The sequence below is a fragment of the Stegostoma tigrinum genome, chromosome 19 (assembly GCF_030684315.1).
Source record: "Stegostoma tigrinum isolate sSteTig4 chromosome 19, sSteTig4.hap1, whole genome shotgun sequence".
Taxonomy (NCBI): domain Eukaryota; kingdom Metazoa; phylum Chordata; class Chondrichthyes; order Orectolobiformes; family Stegostomatidae; genus Stegostoma; species Stegostoma tigrinum.
Genome location: NC_081372.1, coordinates 60,858,011 through 60,876,018, shown reverse-complemented (window position 1 = coordinate 60,876,018; position 18,008 = coordinate 60,858,011). Strand labels below are relative to the sequence as shown.

General features: G+C 43.0%; 1 protein-coding gene across 2 annotated transcripts in view; it reads right to left on the bottom strand.

Moving 5' to 3' along the window:
• Positions 1 to 18,008, bottom strand: part of ppp4r1l (protein phosphatase 4, regulatory subunit 1-like) — a 105,581-nt gene that overhangs the window by 78,303 nt on the left and 9,270 nt on the right. For both annotated transcript variants that reach the window (XM_048549713.2, XM_059652892.1), the window contains exon 4: positions 3,402 to 3,508. In XM_048549713.2, the coding sequence (XP_048405670.1) occupies positions 3,402 to 3,508 (107 nt within the window). The remainder of the gene's footprint in view (positions 1 to 3,401; positions 3,509 to 18,008) is intronic.

Below are 18,008 nucleotides of genomic sequence, written 5' to 3'. Positions count from 1 at the left end.
ATTGTAACCTAACACTCCCACTTACTTTACTGCCATCTGCAAATTGGACTATAGTACTTTCTTTCCCTGCAACCAAGTCATTAATATACATTATAAGTAGTTGGGGCCCTGTGGTCTGAACCCTGCAGCACCCCAACTAGTTACATATTACCAAGCAGGAAAAGACACATTTATCCTGACTTTCTGCTTTCTGTTGGCTGGCTGATTCTCTATCCAAGCTAATGAATAGCCACTATTCCTATATGATTTTACTTCACGTATTAACGCTTCGTGTGGCATCTTATAAGTTAAGAAGAATCCCACACTACCCTTTGAATCCAAAGTGAGAAATTAAATATACTCTGTGACCCAGACTTCTGTGGTAGAGAATTCCACAGGTAGACTATCTGATTGAAGATTCTGACATTGTGAGCAGACCTCTAGTTCTGGACTCCCAACAAGGGGAAACAAGCTCCCTGCATCCAGTCTGTCTAGCCCTGTTCTAAACTCAAATCCTCTTGCAATTAAGGCCTAAATATCATTTGGCTTCCCGATTGCTTGCTCAACCTTCCTCTTTACATTCACTCACTAGCGTACAAGGACAACCAGATCCTTTTGCATATCCATGTTACACTGACATCTTTTCAATCTTTGGTGACTTTTCTAGACTCTGCAAGGATTCCTGAATCTGTAGGTTTTTTTTTAATAGCCTAAGATGCAACTCACCAGGTTCACAGAAATTAGTCCCAATAATTTCCCTAGATCTTTTTCTCTGGTGATATTCAGGTAGTTGGAATACTCACACTCCTGACTTGTGCCGTGTTGAAGTTGGGCAGGCTTTGTGAGTTCATGAAGTGTGTTAGTCAGTGCAGGATTCTTAGCCTCTAACCCACCCTTGTAGCTACACAGTATTTATACGGCACCGAAATAGCTTATATTACAGAAGTCACAACAGAGTGAACTGGCTTCATTGGCAGTGAAGCACTTAGGGACATTTGGTGGTTGTGAAAAGCAGTACAAAAGCATATATCATTTTTTCTACTTTCAGTGATTACATTGCACCAGTGATGACAGCATACACTTTTCAGGTCGGCTTTCAGGCAGCCATAAGGGCAAGCTCCAGGATTAGCTAGTAATTGTTCGTTTAGATCCTTCAGGCAATTAAATAGGATTTCAGGGTCTTGACCAATGAGACATCCAAAAAGATTTGTCTACTGAAGTGAGGAGTTGCATTATTTTGCATAGCAGACACCTTAGGTATGGACTGCAAGCCAAACCCAGAAATACTCTGATAGGAGAATGGCTACTCAATTAAAAGAAAACCCCGTTTCCACTGCAATGGTCAAAACGTGTTTTAAATAAACTTTTCAAAACGTTTTGAATTGTCATGAGGCTCATGCTAGCATAAATTTTGTTGTCTTGTATCTTTGACTGCACCTCCTTATTCTTCAGTACCATTTTCTTCTTTTTCTCAAAAGATAATTGATATGCGACAAACATCACAATCATTCAGTGTGTTTAATTTCTACCAACCAAGCCCTTTACCCAATCACATTGCTTTGATTCTAAAAATAAAAACTGTAAAACAACCACCAAAAATAATGTTTCAGACCAATCATAAAGACAAATGCTGCATATATAATCACTTGGAAAGGCACAGTTTGATTCGTGATCGTCAGCGTGGACTTGAGGGGTAGATCATGCCTCACAAAACTTACTGAATTCTTTGAAGAGGTGACCAAACACATGGATGAAGGTGGAGCAGTGGATGTGGTATACGTGGATTTAAGTAAGGCGTTTGACAAGGTTCCTGATGGTAGGCTCATGCAGATGGTAAAGAGGCATAGGAGAGGGGGAAATGTGGCAGATTGGATTCAGAACTGGCTGACCCTTAGAAAAGGTGGTAGTGGACGGAAAATATTCAACATGGTGCTCAGTTTTGAGCAGTGGACCACAAGGTTCTGTTCTGGGTCCGCTTCTATTTGTGATTTTTGCAAATGATTTGGGAAGGGTGGATTAGCAAGTTCGCGGACGATACAGAAGTGGGTCGCAGTGTGGACAGTGCAGAGGGCTGTTCTAGGTTACAAAAGGACATTGATAGAATGCAGAGCTGGGCTGAGAAGTTGCAGATGGAGTTTAACCCTGATAAGTGTGAGGTGATTCACTCTGGAAGGACAAACTTAAAAGCAGAAAACAGGGTTAACGGAAAGATTCTTGCCAGTGTGGAGGAGCAGAGGGATCTTGGGGTTCACGTCCACAGTTCCCTGAAAGCTGCCGCCCAGGTGAAGAGAGTTGTTAAGAAGGCGTATGGTATGTTAGCTTTCATTAATAGAGGGATTGAGTTCAAGAGCTGTGAAGTTATGCTCCAACTATACAAAAGACTGGTTCTGCCACATCTGCAGTATTGTGTCCAGTTTTGGACACCTCATTACAGGAAAGATGTGGATGCGTTAGAAAAGGTGCAGAGGAGATTTACCAGGATGTTGCCTGGAATGGAGGGATGGTCTTACAACGTAAGGTTGAGAGCGCTACGGCTTTTCTCTTTTGATGACAAAGGATGAGAGGTGACTTGATAGAGGTGTACAAAATGATCAGAGGTACAGATAGGAAAAAGTCTCTGGCCGTCTATCCGAGGATGGAGGTAGCTTTTATGAGGGGGCATAGTTTTAAAGTGAAAGGAGGTGGATATCAGGAAGACATCAGAGACTCAGAGTGGTCAGGGCACTGAATGCATTGCCGGAGAAAGTAGTGGAGTCGGCCTCATTAGGGGCATTTAAACAGCTTTTAGATAGGCATATGGATGATAGTATAAGGTAGCAGTGGTGGTTAAATAGACCTTAGGTTTAGGGTAAACGTTCAGCTGTGAGACCTGTACTGTTCCATGTTCTAGGGGGTGACACGATTGCTCAGTTTTTTAGCACTGCAGCCTCACAGCGCCAGGGACCCGGGTTCGATTCTAACCTCGGGCAACCGTCTGTGTGGAGTTTGCACATTCTCCCCGTGTCTGCGTGGGTTTGCTCCGGGTGCTCCAGTTTCCTCCCACAGTCCAAAGATGTGCAAGCTTGGTGGATCGGCCATGCTACATTGACCGTAGTGTTCAGGGGTGTGTGGGTTATAGGGGGATGAGTCTGGGTGGGATACTTCAAGGGGCGGTGTGGATTTGTTGGGCCGAAGGGCCTGCTTCCACACTGTAGGTAATCTAATCTAATCTAATCCATATATACGAAGTGTGCTACATTGGTGAAGAATTGCAAAGTTAACTGCAATTCTGGAAAGAAAGCCGAGGATGAAACAGTGATACAAGGCAGAAAAGCCAAGGAAGGGGAAAGAGGAAGAGAGAAATCGAGGAAAAAGCAAATAACTAAACAATCACTGACTTTTGCAAAACTCCATCATTCAAAACAAGCAGGTCAGCAACATACCTGTATCTTCAGAGAGTCTAACTATCGTCTCCATTACGGCCAAGAAATCTTTCTCATCATCGCTAAAAGCTCGCAGAACATCCAGGAGCCCTCGAGCAACAATCTGCCTGTTCAATGTGAAAATGCATTTATTATTATATAAAATTAATTTACTATTTCGGAAGGAATAATTTGCATAGCACAGTAAATTTAATGTCAAGACAATTGGTTATAGTTTTTGGATCTCTTCTAATCTACAGATTATTTTGGTCTAATATTTTACACTACTTTCATAGGTGACCCCTAATCACTGCTACATGCCAGATGCCAGAATGGCTACGCTTATCTGGAGAGATTTCAGTAATGAACAATAAATGTCTCCTTGTGGGTTTAGTTACTAAACATTATTTTCGCCAAACCATTTCCATGCGCAATCTTCAAGAACAACTGACCCTAATTAATTTTAAATTATCGAGACTACTTTGAAAAAAGAAACAAGCACATAAGGAACTCATGTACAACATATTGATCTGGAGATAATTTATCCAATTCCTTGATTAAATAACTTGACAAAGAATGGAACTCATTTAAAATATACATGTTGCACCTTCTTTAAGGAATATAATTTAATTAACTGAGAATAAAATGTGAGGCTGGATGAACACAGCAGGCCAAGCAGCATCTCAGGAGCACAAAAGCTGACGTTTCGGGCCTAGACCCTTCATCAGAGAGGGGGATGGGGTGAGGGTTCTGGAATAAAATAGGGAGAGAGGGGGAGGTGGACCGAGGATGGAGAGAAAAGAAGATAGGTGGAGAGAGTATAGGTGGGGAGGCGATAGGTCAGTCCAGGGAAGACGGACAGGTCAAGGAGGTGGCATGAGGTTAGTAGGTAGATGGGGGTGCGGCTTGGGATGGGAGGAAGGGATGGGTGAGAGGAAGAACAGGTTAGGGAGGCAGAGACAGGTTGGACTGGTTTTGGGATGCAGTGGGTGGAGGGGAAGAGCTGGGCTGTTTGTGTGGTGCAGTGGGGGGAGGGGACGAACTGGGCTGGTTTAGGGATGCAGTTGGGGAAGCTTTAAGCAGAGGTTCATCTGCACATCTGCCAATGTGGTATACTGCATCCACTGTACCCGGTGTGGCTTCCTCTACATTGGGGAAACCAAGCGGAGGCTTGGAGACCGCTTTGCAGAACACCTCCGCTCAGTTCGCAACAAACAACTGCACTCCCAGTCGCAAACCATTTCCACTCCCCCCTCCCATTCTTTAGATGACATGTCCATCATGGGCCTCCTGCAGTGCCACAATGATGCCACCCGAAGGTTGCAGGAACAGCAACTCATATTCCGCCTGGGAACCCTGCAGCCTAATGGTATCAATGTGGACTTCACCAGCTTCAAAATCTCCCCTTCCCCAACTGCATCCCTAAACCAGCCCAGTTCCGGTTGGAACGCCATGCTTCTAGGAATTCTCGTGCGTGTCTCTGTTTGGCTTGTCCTAGGATGGATGTGTTGTCCCAATCAAAGTGGTGTCCTTCCTCATCTGTATGTAATGATACGAGTGATAGTGGGTCATGTCATTTTGTGGCTAGTTGATGTATCCTGGTGGCTAGCTTTCTGCCTGTTTGTCCAATGTAGTGTTTGTCACAGTTCTTGCAAGGTATTTTGTAGATGACGTTCGTTTTGCTGGTTGTCTGTTTCAGGTCTTTTCAGTTCATTAGCTGCTGTTTTAGTGTGTTGGTGGTTTTGTGGGCTACCCTGATGCCAAGAGGTCCGAGTAGTCTGGCAGTCATTTCGGAAATGTCTTTGATGTAGGGGAGTGTGGTTATGGTTTCTGGGCCCGTTTTGTCTGTTTGTTTGGGTTTGTTGCTGAGAAATCGGCGGACTGTGTTCATAGGGTACCCATTCTTTTTGAATACGCTGTATAGGTGATTTTCTTCTGCTCTTCGTAGTTCCCCTGTGCTGCAGTGTGTGGTGGCTCATTGGAATAATGTTCTAATGCAGCTTCGTTTGTGGGTGTAGGGATGGTTGCTCCTGTAGTTCAGTATTTGGTTCGTATGTGTTGTTTTCCTGTAGACGCTGGTTTGAAATTTATAATTGACTGTTCACTCTACTGTGACATCTAGGAATGGCAGTTTGTTGTTGTTTTCCTCCTCTTTTGTGAATGTTATGCCAGTAAGGGTATTATTGATGATCTTGAAGGTTTTCTCTAATTTGTTTTGTTTAATGATGCCAAAGGTGTCATCCACATGGCGGAACCAAAGTTTGGGTTGGATGATTGGCAGAGCTGTTTGTTACAGTCTCTGCATTACCGCCTCTGCTAAGAATCCCCCCACAAAAGCAAAAGGCCAAAGCAGCAAAACTGGATGTCTTTTTTAAGCCAATCCCCAAGAAACAGTCAGAAGACAATGAACCATTGCCGTCCACTTCTGGATTAACTATTTTTTGCCCTAACCCTGCAACCGCAACTTCACATAATGGTGATGGTTATGGTGCTGATGACCCTCGGCCCCTGCATTAACAACACAGCAACCTCAAAATCTCCTCCCCCATCAACACATCTTGACATTTTTTCAAGATAAGATGTTAAATTTACTTTTATTTCATTGTCGGATATGAGTTAAACATTTACTCAAACTGTGCTATCCTTTGTGCTCGATTTTTGAGTGATTTTTGACCAATTTTCAGTGACATGTTTTGGTGGTCTGCCCCTATCCATGCTTTTTCCTTAGGCTCTGTTATTTCTATACCACGATTTTCGAAGACACAATGTTGCGCAGAAATGTAACTATTGCGCTATAGCAAAACCAGATGTATCTAATTATTCCTCAGGTCATATTTTGGAAAAGCTTTATATTTTAAATGCACTGATAATGGGAACTGCAGATGCTGGAGAATCTAAGATAACAAAGTGTGGAGCTGGATGAACACAGCAGGCCAAGCAGCATCGCAGGAGCACAAAAGCTGACGTTTCGGGCCTAGACCCTTCATCAGATCTCTGAAGAAGGGTCTAGGCCCGAAACGTCAGCTTTTGTGCTCCTGAGATGCTGCTTGGCCTGCTGTGTTCATCCAGCTCCACACTTTGTTATATTTTAAATGCATTTTCTTTTGCCTTTATTTGCACTAATCATTCTTCTTAAAAGGGTCATCAGCCATCTATAAACTGAAGCAAGCACAAAGTATGCTTTAAAGAGGATGTTTGATTTTTGCTGTTTAGTCTGTAGCGGAAGATGTTTGTAAGACTATCAAAATAAGCTAGGTCTGAACATTGTCACTTTTTCTTATAAATCCAGTTGCTTCAGTTTTACAAGAAAGTGTCACTGAAATCACAATTGAGCAAAGTACCTTTGCTCAAACCTGGTACAGGTGTAAAAGATGAATAAGGAGCCCTGCTATCATTCGGTCCATTTCCACAGTGTAATCTTGTTATTAGCACTTATATAAACCAGAAAGTTGGAGGATATTGGCCCCACAGCTGTGTTGAGGCTCAGAGAGGTTTGTCAATTCTTGTACAGCAGATTTAAACTAGGGGAACATGGGAAGCTGAGCATATATTTCAAAAGGGAGAAAAGTAAAACTGGAAAAGATGGTAAAACATTAATGAGTGGAAGTGGAAATGGAAGATAGAGAAAATGGAGGTTGGAAAATAAGAAGTTTAACTGTGCCTTAATGAATAAATCTGCTGAGAGCACAAATCAACACTTGATAGAACGATGCCGCAGTGTTTACTAAAACATGGATACAACAAGGGCAGGAAGAACCGTTCAAAATTTCTAGTTATAGAATTTTAATTTGCAATGATAGGAAAGAGATGAATAAAGTGATGGCACATATTGATTAAAAGATTCAATTCTACCTGTAACGGTATGCAAGACGGATCGTCAAACGGAGGCCATTTAAATCAAAAAGTATCAGAGCAGAATTAGGCCATTTGGACCATCGAGTCTGCTCTGCCATTCGATCATGGCTGATATGTTTTTCAATTCCTTTCTCCCGCCTTCTCCCAGTAACTTTTGTTCCCCTTACTAATCAAGGGCCTATCGAAAATATACTCAGTGACTTGGCAAGCACAGCCTTCAACAATGAGCTCCACAGATTCACTACCCTCTGGCAGAAAAAATTCCTCCTCATCTAAAGAGATTATGCCCTCAAGTCCTAGTCTGTCCTACTAGTAGAAACATCTTCTCCAGATCCACTCTGTCCAGGCCTCTCAGCATTCTGTAAATTTTAATCAGATGCTCCATCATCCTTCTCAACTCCATCGAATACAGATGCAGAGTCCTCAGTCACTCTGCATCTAAAAAGTCCTTCATCCTCAGGATCATTTTTGTAAATTCTTGATGCTCTTCAAGGCCAGCACATTCTTTCATAGAAAAGGGGCCCACTACTACATGTTAACCTTAAGAGAATCATGATTTGGAACTTCTAAGTCCCTTTGCACTTCGGATTTCTGAAGCCTTTCTCCATTTAGAAAACAGTCCATACTTCTTCCAACCAAAATACATAACCTCACACTTTATCACATTTTATTCCATTTGCCACTTCTTTGTCCACTCCCTTAGGCTGCCCATGTCTTACTGTAGTTTCCCTGCTTCTTCAGCACAAACTATCCCTCTAAGTATCTGCAAACTTAGCAACAATGCCCTCAATTCTTTTGTCCAGACCGGTGACGGTTAACATGAATACTGACCCTTGTGGGGCTCCACTAGTTGATGCCAACTTGGAAAAGCTTCTCTCTCTCTCTCTCTCTCTCTCTCTCTCTCTCTCTCTCTCTCTCTCTCTTCCCACCGCCCCCCCACCACTTCTGCCAGTCAGCCAATCCTCTATCCATGCCAGTACCTTGCTCCTATCATCATGGGCTCTCTATCATATTTAGCAGCCACCTGTGCAGCACCTTGTCAAAGGTCTGGAAATCCAAATAGATCATGTCCACCAAGTCTCCTTTGTCTAATGAGCTCTTTAACCCCCTAAAAGAATTCTAAAGAGATTTGTCAGGAATTGACTTGTCCTTGATTAAGTCATGCTGATTTAGCCCTATTTTACTGTGCACCTCCAAGTACTCTGCAGTCTCATACTTAACCAACGGATTCTAACACCTTACTAATGACGCAGGTCAGGCTAACCAGCTATAAGTTCCCTAATTCTGTCTCCCTCCCTTCTTAAACATGGTGTTACATTAGCCATTTCCCAATTCTCTGGGAACCTCCCTGACACCTGCAATTCCTGAAAGATCACCACCAATGCCTCCATAGAATCTCCTCAGAAGCCTGGGGTGAATATAAGATCAAAAAGTGAATATTACAATACTGAGATTGTATTATAGGCTCATACAGTTGTGCTGACTTTATTACAGGAAAGATATTATTCAATTGGAAAGGGTACAGAAAAAAATTTACAAGAATGGGGCCAGGACTGGAGGGTTTGAGTTCTATGAAGAAGCTGCATAGAACATGGAACACAGAACTGCATAGCACAGGAACAGGCCCTTCAGCCTATGATGTTGTGCCAAACATGACGTCACTTTAAACTAATCTCTTCTGCCTGTACTTGGTCAATACCCCTCCATGCATTGCATATTTCTGTGCTTACCTAAAAGACCTTAAATGCCCCAACCACATCTGCTTCCAACATAACCTCTGGCAGTGTACTCCAGACATCTACCCCTGTGTACAAAACTTTCCCCCTCTCAACTTAAATGCATGCTCCCTAGTATTAAATATTTCACCTCTGGGAACGAGATTCTGACAACCCATTCTATGCATCTCATAATTTTATAGACTTTTATCACGTCTCCGCTCAGACTCTGGTGCTCTGGAGAAAACAAGCTGAGTTTTTCCAGCCTCTCCTTACAGGTCATATCAGGCAGCATCCTGGTAAATGTCTTTTGCACCCTCTCCAAAGCATCCACATCCTTCCTGTAACGTAGCAATCAGAACTGAATGGAAGTGTGGCCTAACCAATGTCTTATAAATGCTACAACATGAAATCCTGACTTGTACTCAATTCCCCAAATAAAGGCAAGCATGCCATATGCCTTCTTTACAACACTATCTACTTGCATGGCTACTTTCAGGGAGCTGTGGACCTGAACCCAAAATCTCTCTGTACATCAATGTTGTTCATGGTCCTGCCATTAATAGTATACCTTTTCCTTAACATTTGATCTCCTAAAGTGCAGCAACTCACACTGACCTGGATTAAACACTACCTGCCATTTCACCTACCCATCCACATTTTCATCCAAGTCATTTTTGTATATCACAAACAGCGGAGGTCCCTGTCCGATCCTTGTGGAACACCACTAGTGACTAGGACCTGCAGCCTGAAAAACACTCTTTCACCACTACCCTCTTGTCTTCTCTGGGCAAGCCAATTTTGAATCTATGCAGCCAGGTCACTGTGGGTCCCATGTATCTTAATCTTTTGGATGAGACTACCATGAAGGACCTCATTGAAAACCTTACTAAAATCTACGTAAACAACATTCACTGCTCGACCCGAATTGATCATTTTCGTCACCGAGAGTCATAGAGTCAGGGAGTCCTACAGCACAGAGACAATCCCTTTGGCCACAATTGGTCTATGCCGACCAAAATATACATCCATACTAACCCCCATCTTCCTGTACTTGACCCATATCCGTCTAAACCTTTCCTATCGAAAAAGAAGGAGTAAGCAAAGGGACTGTAGAGAGTAAACCAGGGAAGAGAGACTAAGGAGATGACAATGGGGACTATGGATAGTTGAAAGTGGATTGGCTGGACTAAAACAACTTATTTCAACGCCACACGTTCTCAATACACCTTAAGTTACCATGAAGAACTCTCCTTCTCAGCCTTTCCCCTTGCCAGCAGCATGGTGACATTCAGGTTCAACCACCAATAGTCATCTCTCTCTAATGACAATGCTCTGCTAGGACTACACTGACTTCCTTATTCTTTGACCTGATGAAAGCAACAGGAGTTAAACGAGAAGTTGTTCAAAGTGAGGACAAGGATGAGCTCAGCCAGACGGAGGAAGGTAGTAGTGGGATGGGAACCATTCAGGCCTTCTTTTCAGGAAGGAACAGACAGCCTTAAACGCATCCTGACAGGGAATGAATGTATAGAGGAATTGGACATTCATGGTGAAGAGGCAGCGGCTAGTACCCTCAAAGTAGATATTTTAAAAACGGACGGAAGGTATCAAATGAATTGCAGATGTGTGTGTGTCTGTTCCTATTTCTATTAGGCTTACTGTCCGCAAGATGATGCCAAGCGTCCAGTTGCCTGCCACTCCAACACACCCCCATGTTTCCATGCCAACATTTGTGTGTCAGGCCTATTGCAGAGAGGGCTCAGCAGAAGCTATATGTGCAGCAATTCATCTGCTGGGGGGACCCTTACAGCCTTCTATGTTTTACCAATTACAATCCTTGTACCGGCCTAGCCCTTAAATCTCTGTCTCTCTAGGCCCCCTCTCCACTGATTGGCTCAGTCCTTCTTCCATACAACACCTACAAGCCCTCCACAATATTGGCATAAATATTACCATTCCGTAGCTGCTATCGTTCTTAAGGAGGGGTCCTGGACTTGAAAGGTTAACTCTCTTCTCTTCACAGATGGTGCCAGACCTGCTGAATTTCTAAGTGGAATGTATAAGGGGTGAGAGGGTTGCATTACTGATTCAGGAGAACGTCACCACTGCACTAAGACAAGGCATATTGGAGGACTCATCCAGCAAGGCTATATGGGTAGAACTCAGGACCAAGATGATATAATCATTATAAACAAAAAGGACTGTGGATGCTGTAAATCAGGAACAAAAACAGTTGCTGGATAAGCTCAGCAGGGCTGGCGCAGCTGTGGAGAGAAAACAGAGTTAACATTTCGGGTCACCGGACCCAAAACGTTAACTGTTTCCTCCTGCACATTTGCTGCCAGGCCTGATGACGCAATTATTATTATGGGGTTACACTATAGGCCTCCCAACAGTGAGCGACAGATAGAGGAACAGCAATGCAAGCAGAACCTTAAAGATGTGAAACTAAAGAGTTGTTGTAGTGGGTAATTTTTAATATTCCCAATATTGACTGGGGCTTCTTTAGTGCCAAGGGCTTAGATGGGGAAGAATTTCTTCAGTGCATCTAGGGAGGCTTCTTGAAACAATACGTACAAAGTCCAACTCGAGAAGTGGCCATCCTAGACCCTGAATCAGAGAATGAACCCGGTGAAGGGATTGAAGTTTCAGTGAGGGAACATTTTGGGAAGTAATCATAATTCCATAAGTTTTAAGATAGTTATAAATATGGATAAGGGTAAGAGTGGTCCATGGGCGAAAGTGCTAAATTGGGAGAATACTAATTAGGTCAGAGTTTGGCATGACCTGGAAAAATTCGATTGCAGGCAGCTATGGGAGTCCTCTGACATGTGGAAGTCTTTTAAAGGCCAATTGATCAGAATTCATGTTCAGCATGTTCCTGTGACAGTAAAAGATAAGGAAGCATACGTATGGTTTCGGAAGCTGAAATTGGACAAGGCCCTTGAATGTAAAGGAAGCAGGAAAAAAAAACTTAACAAATTAGAAGGACTAAAAAGGTGTCATGAAATGCCCTCAGTAAATAGGATTAAGGAGAATTTCATGGCATTTTACATGCCTATCAGGAGCAAGAGGGTAGCTAGGGAAAGGATAGGATAGAATAGCAATTTATTGTCACGTAGATTTTCAGAAAAAGTGCGAAGTTTTATAAGTCGCCATACCATGGCAACTGTGTTAATGAAAGAAGTCACAGATAAGAAGAAAAAAGTAAAAGACAGAGTTCATCTCTGACCAGTTTTAGTTTGGAGAAAATTAAGATGATGAAAGCTGGAATACACAGAAGCGACCGCAGAAAATCTCCACACTGATGAGACCTCCACACCCAGACAAAACCTCCAAACCTGGAGACCACTATGCCAAGCAGAGACTGCTCCTCCCGGACAAACCACCACAATGGAGTAGGTCCACTCAAGGCCAAAGGAGGGAATTTATGCATTGAGCCAGAGGTAGGAGGTGAGGTCCTTAATGAGCACTTTGCATTGGTATTCATCAGGAAGGACGTGGATGATGGTGAAATATGGGACAGGATATGTTGATATTCTGGAGCATGTTGGTCTAAAGAAGGTGGTGGTATTGGATGTGTTGAAAAACAGTAAGCCCTCAGGGCTTGACAGAATCTATCCCAGATTATAGCAGGAGGCAGGAGAGGAGATTGACGAGGCCGCATCAGAGGTCTCTATATCTGTCTTTAGACACAGATGAGCTCCCAGAAGCCAATATTGTTTGTTTATTTATGAAGGGCAACTGGGATATTCCAGGAAAATACAGGCCACTGAACCTTCTTTCAAATGTAGGAGAAATTATTGGAAAAGACTCAGAGGGATTTACTCACATTTGGAAAAGACTGGGCTTATTAGGGATAGTCATGATGGCTTTCTGGAGGCAATGATTCGTCTCACAAATTTGATTGAGTTATTTTGAGGAAGAGACATTGATGATTGATGAGGGTAGGGAACAGCATGTACTCTATACAGATTTTACACAGCATTTGACAAAGTCCAAAACGTTGGCCGGTCCAGAAGTTTAAGTCACGTGGGATTCATGTTGAATTGGTTAAATTGGATACAAAATTGTCTTGGTCATAGAAGACAGACAGCGGTTATGGAACAGCGTTTTTCTGGCTGGAGGCCTACAACCAGTGGTGTTCTGCAAGGACTAGTGCTGGGCCCTCTGTTGTTTGTAAAGTAAGTTTGCAGACGATACCAAGACTGGTGGAGTTGTGGATAGTGAGGAAGAATATCATAGGGAACAGGAGGATATAGATCAGGTGGAAAGTTGGACAGAGAAATGGCAGGAGGAGTTTAATCTGAACAAGTGTGAAGTGATGTATTTTGGGAGGCCAAATACAAGAGGTAAGCAGACAGTACATGGCAGGACCCTCAGGAGCACTGATATACAGAGGGATCTTGGGGGTGCAAATCTATACTTCCCTAACAGTGAGCAGTATAAAACTTTAGGTGGCCACATTTGCAGGAGTACTGTGTGCAGTTCTGGTCCCCACACTACGAGCAGGATGTGGAAGCTTTAGAGAGGGTGCAAAAGAGATTTACCAGTGCCTGGATTAGAATATGAGCTGTAAGGAGAGGTTGGACAAACTTTAATTGCTTTTGCTGGAGCATCGATAGCTGAGGGGTGACCTGATATAAGTATACAAAATTGAGAGGCATAGATAGGGTAAATAGTCTAAGTCTTTGTCCCAGGGTGGAAACTAGCTCTGCTTCCTGCAGAGAAAGTAGAAACTGCAGATGCTAGAGAATCTGAGATATCAGGTTGTAGAGCTGGATGAACATAGCAGGCCTAGCAGCATCTTAGGAGCAGGAAAGCTGACATTTTGGGCCTAGATCCTTCGTCAGTAATGGGTCGAGGCCCGAAATGTCAGCTTTCCTGCTTCTGAGATGCTGCTTGGCCTGCTGTGTTCATCCAACTCTACACCCTGTTATCTCAGATTCTCTAGCATCTGCAGTTTCTACTTTCTCTGCAAGAAGCAGAGGCATTTTTCCCCCCCCACAATAACGTAGAAACTCCAACAGAAATTCTAGACTTGAAATCATGGAACAAAGCTTGACGGTCGGTAGCACCTCAGTGGAAGAGAGTGCTACTAAATCATAATTCAGTTACATCTAGTGTAGTTATGGAAAAGGATAAAGAAAGACCAAGAATTGAAGTTTTTAAACAGAGCTTTGATTGCTTTTGCTGGAGGGGTGACCTGATAGAATTACATAAAATTAAAAGAGGCATAGATAGGGTGGATAGTCTAAGTCTTTACAAAGTTGCAAGGCAAATTAGCAAAAAATGGACTGCAGTCAGCTGCTTGAAGGTAAACTAGTGCCTGAACAGTTAAAGGCAAACACAAAATATTTAAACATATATTTCACAATGAAAAAGATGAGACTCCCATACATACTCTCTCTTGAATATCAAAGTAGAATAAGACAACAAAGGGAATCCTATACCAAACGCTAAAGAGTTCAATTATGTAGACAGTCTAGAAAACTACAAAAAAAAAGCAGCAGTGAAGTTGAAAAAATAAATTAGGTTTCCCTCACAGGTATCAAAATTTTTTCACCAAGTCCAGGATAAAAGAAAAGATGCTTTATGAATACATAGAATACAAGAAAATAACCAGGGAAACAGCCTAAAGAGAATAATTTGCAAAATTTGATCTTGCAGTCTCAATTCAATATGCGATAGGACCTTGAAAACCTCTGGCCCTATAAGGCCAAAGAAGATAAACCAGCAAGTTAAGAATCAGAAGTCTGGATTATAGAACAGCAATACTTAAGGGCATTTAGACAGACACATAAACAGGAAGGCAATATAGGGATATGGGCCAGGTTCAGGCAGTAATGTGATCAACAGGTACCAGATTCTCATATTTGAAAAACATTTTGAGACCAATCCAAGCAGTCAGGGATTTTGGAAGGTAAAAGGCAAGATGAGAAAGGGGGTATTCAAAAGAAAGAACACAGTACATTGTACCAGGTTAACAACAGGTATAAAAGGCACATCGGACCCCTGTAGTGCAATAGCAATGCCGCTACCTCTGGACCGGGGGCCAAAGTTCAAGACCCACCTATATCCTCGGCGTATAGTAACATCTCTGAATCGACCGACGAAAATATCCAAAAAGGTCCATCTGTTACAGCTTCATATTATTTACATGAAAATTTTATGTTAAAAAACATCCATCACACTGCATATATATTTAAAGTCGACCATGCCTATGTAGATTAGAAGCTCATGGGTTTAGGTCCCGGAAAGCCATGGCTTCATATTCCAAGTCTACTGACTTCAGCACATGAGACCAGTATAATAGAGGGAATCTGCATTGTCTGAGATGCTATCCCTTGGAATGGCACATTAAGCAAACATTATTTGCTTTTAAAAATTCATGGCATTCGTCAATTTATCCATTTATCCCTCAATTAACAACTGTCAAAAATTTCCTCGGCGCTTGAATTTAGAGATTATCAAAATTTGAATTTTCGTTAACATTACTATTATTATCCAAAAAAATGGGAGTGGAAACTATACCATATATTTGGCCTTACATCTGATATCAGGTGCAAATACCTTGTATTAGCAGAACACGAAATGGCCAAACAGCATCTCTTAATTAATTGAGAAATAGCGAAGAAATCTTGTTCCATTTACAAAACCGTTCATAGAATCCATGGCGTTGAAACAGGCCATTAAGCCCAACAAGTCCATATCAACCGTCCGAACAGCATCACACCCAGACCCAACCCCTACCTTTTCCCTGTAACCCTCCATTTCCCATGGCTAACACTCCTAACCTACACATCCCTGAAAACTGTGGGCAATTTAGCATAGCCAATCCACCTAGCCTGCATATCTTTGGCTGCAGGAAGAAACTGGAGCGCCTGGTGGAAAACCATGGAGGCACAGGGAGAATGTGCAAACTTCACAGGTGGAATCGAATCCAGGTCCCTGGTGCTGGGCAGCAGCTGTGCTAACCAATGAGCCACTGTGCCACCCCTCTGGTCACTTATCACGGAAACAGACCCTTCAGATCAATTTGTCCATGCCGACTCGATTTCCCGACGTAAACCCGTCTCATTTGCCTCCACTTGCCTCCATATCCCTCTAAACCTTGCTTATCCATATACCAGTTCAAACATCTTTTAAATGTACCAGTATCTACCACTTCCTCTGGCAATTCAACCTTCTCAATGCTCTGTGTGAAAAAGTTGTCTCCCCAGTCCGTTGTAAATCTTTCTCCTCTCACCTGAATACATGCTCTCTAGTTGTGAATTCTCCTAAGTGAAAAGACAGAACATAGAACAGTACAGCATAGGAATGGGCCCTTTGGCCCTCAAATGTTATGCTGAACATGACGTCAAATTAAACAAATCCCATCTGCCTGCTCGTGGTCCTATTCTTTCTTTCCTTGCATAATCAGGTGCATATCTAAAAGCCCCTTAAACATATCTACCTCCACCACCTGTGGCAGTGTGTTACAGACACCTAACACTCAAAAAAGAAAATGCCCCTCACACCTCCTTTGAACATTCCCCTTCGTACCTTAAATTCATGACCTCTAGAATTTGACATTTCAAATCTGGGAAAAAGACTGAGTGTCAACCTTATCAATGCATCATATAACTTTATAGACTTTTATCAAAGCTTTTACCACTCCAGAGAAAACAACCTTAGTTTTTCTAGGAGCAAATTACTATAGATGCTGGCACCTGTTCTGAAAACAACAAAGGCTGGAAATTACAATGGATCAGGCAGCATCCATGGAGAGAAAGCAAGCTAATATTTCGAGTCCAAATGTCTCTTCATTAGAGCTCAAGTGGAGTGGGTGGGGGGGGGCAGCATTTATCCTCTAGTTGGGGGAGCGGGGAAGGGTGGCAGTAAAAGGGTGTAGAGTGCTGATGGAGAAAAGGTGTTGATTGTTCAGATTAAGCGATCAGAACGTAAGAATGGCAGAACAATGATGTGTCAAACTGCCAGACCTGAAAAAGAAGATAGCCTACTGGCGCGCGGAGGGGTGGGGGGGAAGACGAGGAGGAGGAGGAGAGAGACAGAGAGAGAGAGAGAGGACATGGTGACAAAGAATGTAACAAGTTAAATGAAAGGGAAGAAATGGGAGCGGATTCACAATCCTAAAGTGTTGAACTCAAGATTAAGTCCGGAAGGCTATAAAATGCTTAGTCTGAAGATGAGGTAACGAGGTGTAGAGCTGGATGAACACTGCAGGCCAAGCAGCATCAGAGAAGCAGGAAAGCTAATGTTTCCGATCTGGACCCTTCTTCACTTCTGATGGGCCTGGGTGTCCTTATGCATCAGTCGCTGAAGGTAAGCAAGTCAGTGCAGCAGGTGACATAAAAGACAAATGGTATGCTGACCTTTGTTGTGAGAGGTTTCAAGTACAGGAGCAGAGTTGTGTTGCTGCAGTTATATAGGGGCTTGGCGAGGTCACACCTGGAATAGTGTGCGCAGTTTTAGTCTCCTTTTCTGAAGGAGGATGCTCTTGCTTTTGAGGGCATGCAGCGAAGGTTTACCAGGCTGATTCTGAGACTGACTAGGTTCGGGTGATTTACACTAGAGTTCAGATGAATTGGGGAAGGGGGTGGGGAAGGGAAATTTCAGAGACTTACAACATTCTAACAGGACTGGATGGGTAGACACCAAGAGGATATTCCAGATGGTGGGCATGTCCAGAACTTGGGGTCACAGTGTGAGGATTCAGAGTAGACAAGTTAGGACAGAGATGAGGAGGCACTTCTTCATCCAAAGGGTGATGAGTCTGTGGAATTCATTATCACACGAAGTAGTTGATGCCAAAAATTTGAATGTGTCCAGGAGACGGCGAGATGCAGCACTTGAGGAGAATGGGATCAAAGGTTATGGGAGAAAGCAAGATTAGGCTACTGAGTTGGACAATAAGCCAAGATCATGATGAATGGCGGATCAGGCTCAAAAGGACTGAATGGCCTCCTCCGGCTTCTAATTTCTAAGTTTCTACGTAAATCCTGTCCCTTAGGATTCCCTGCAACAACCTACCCACCACCGACATCAGGGTCAA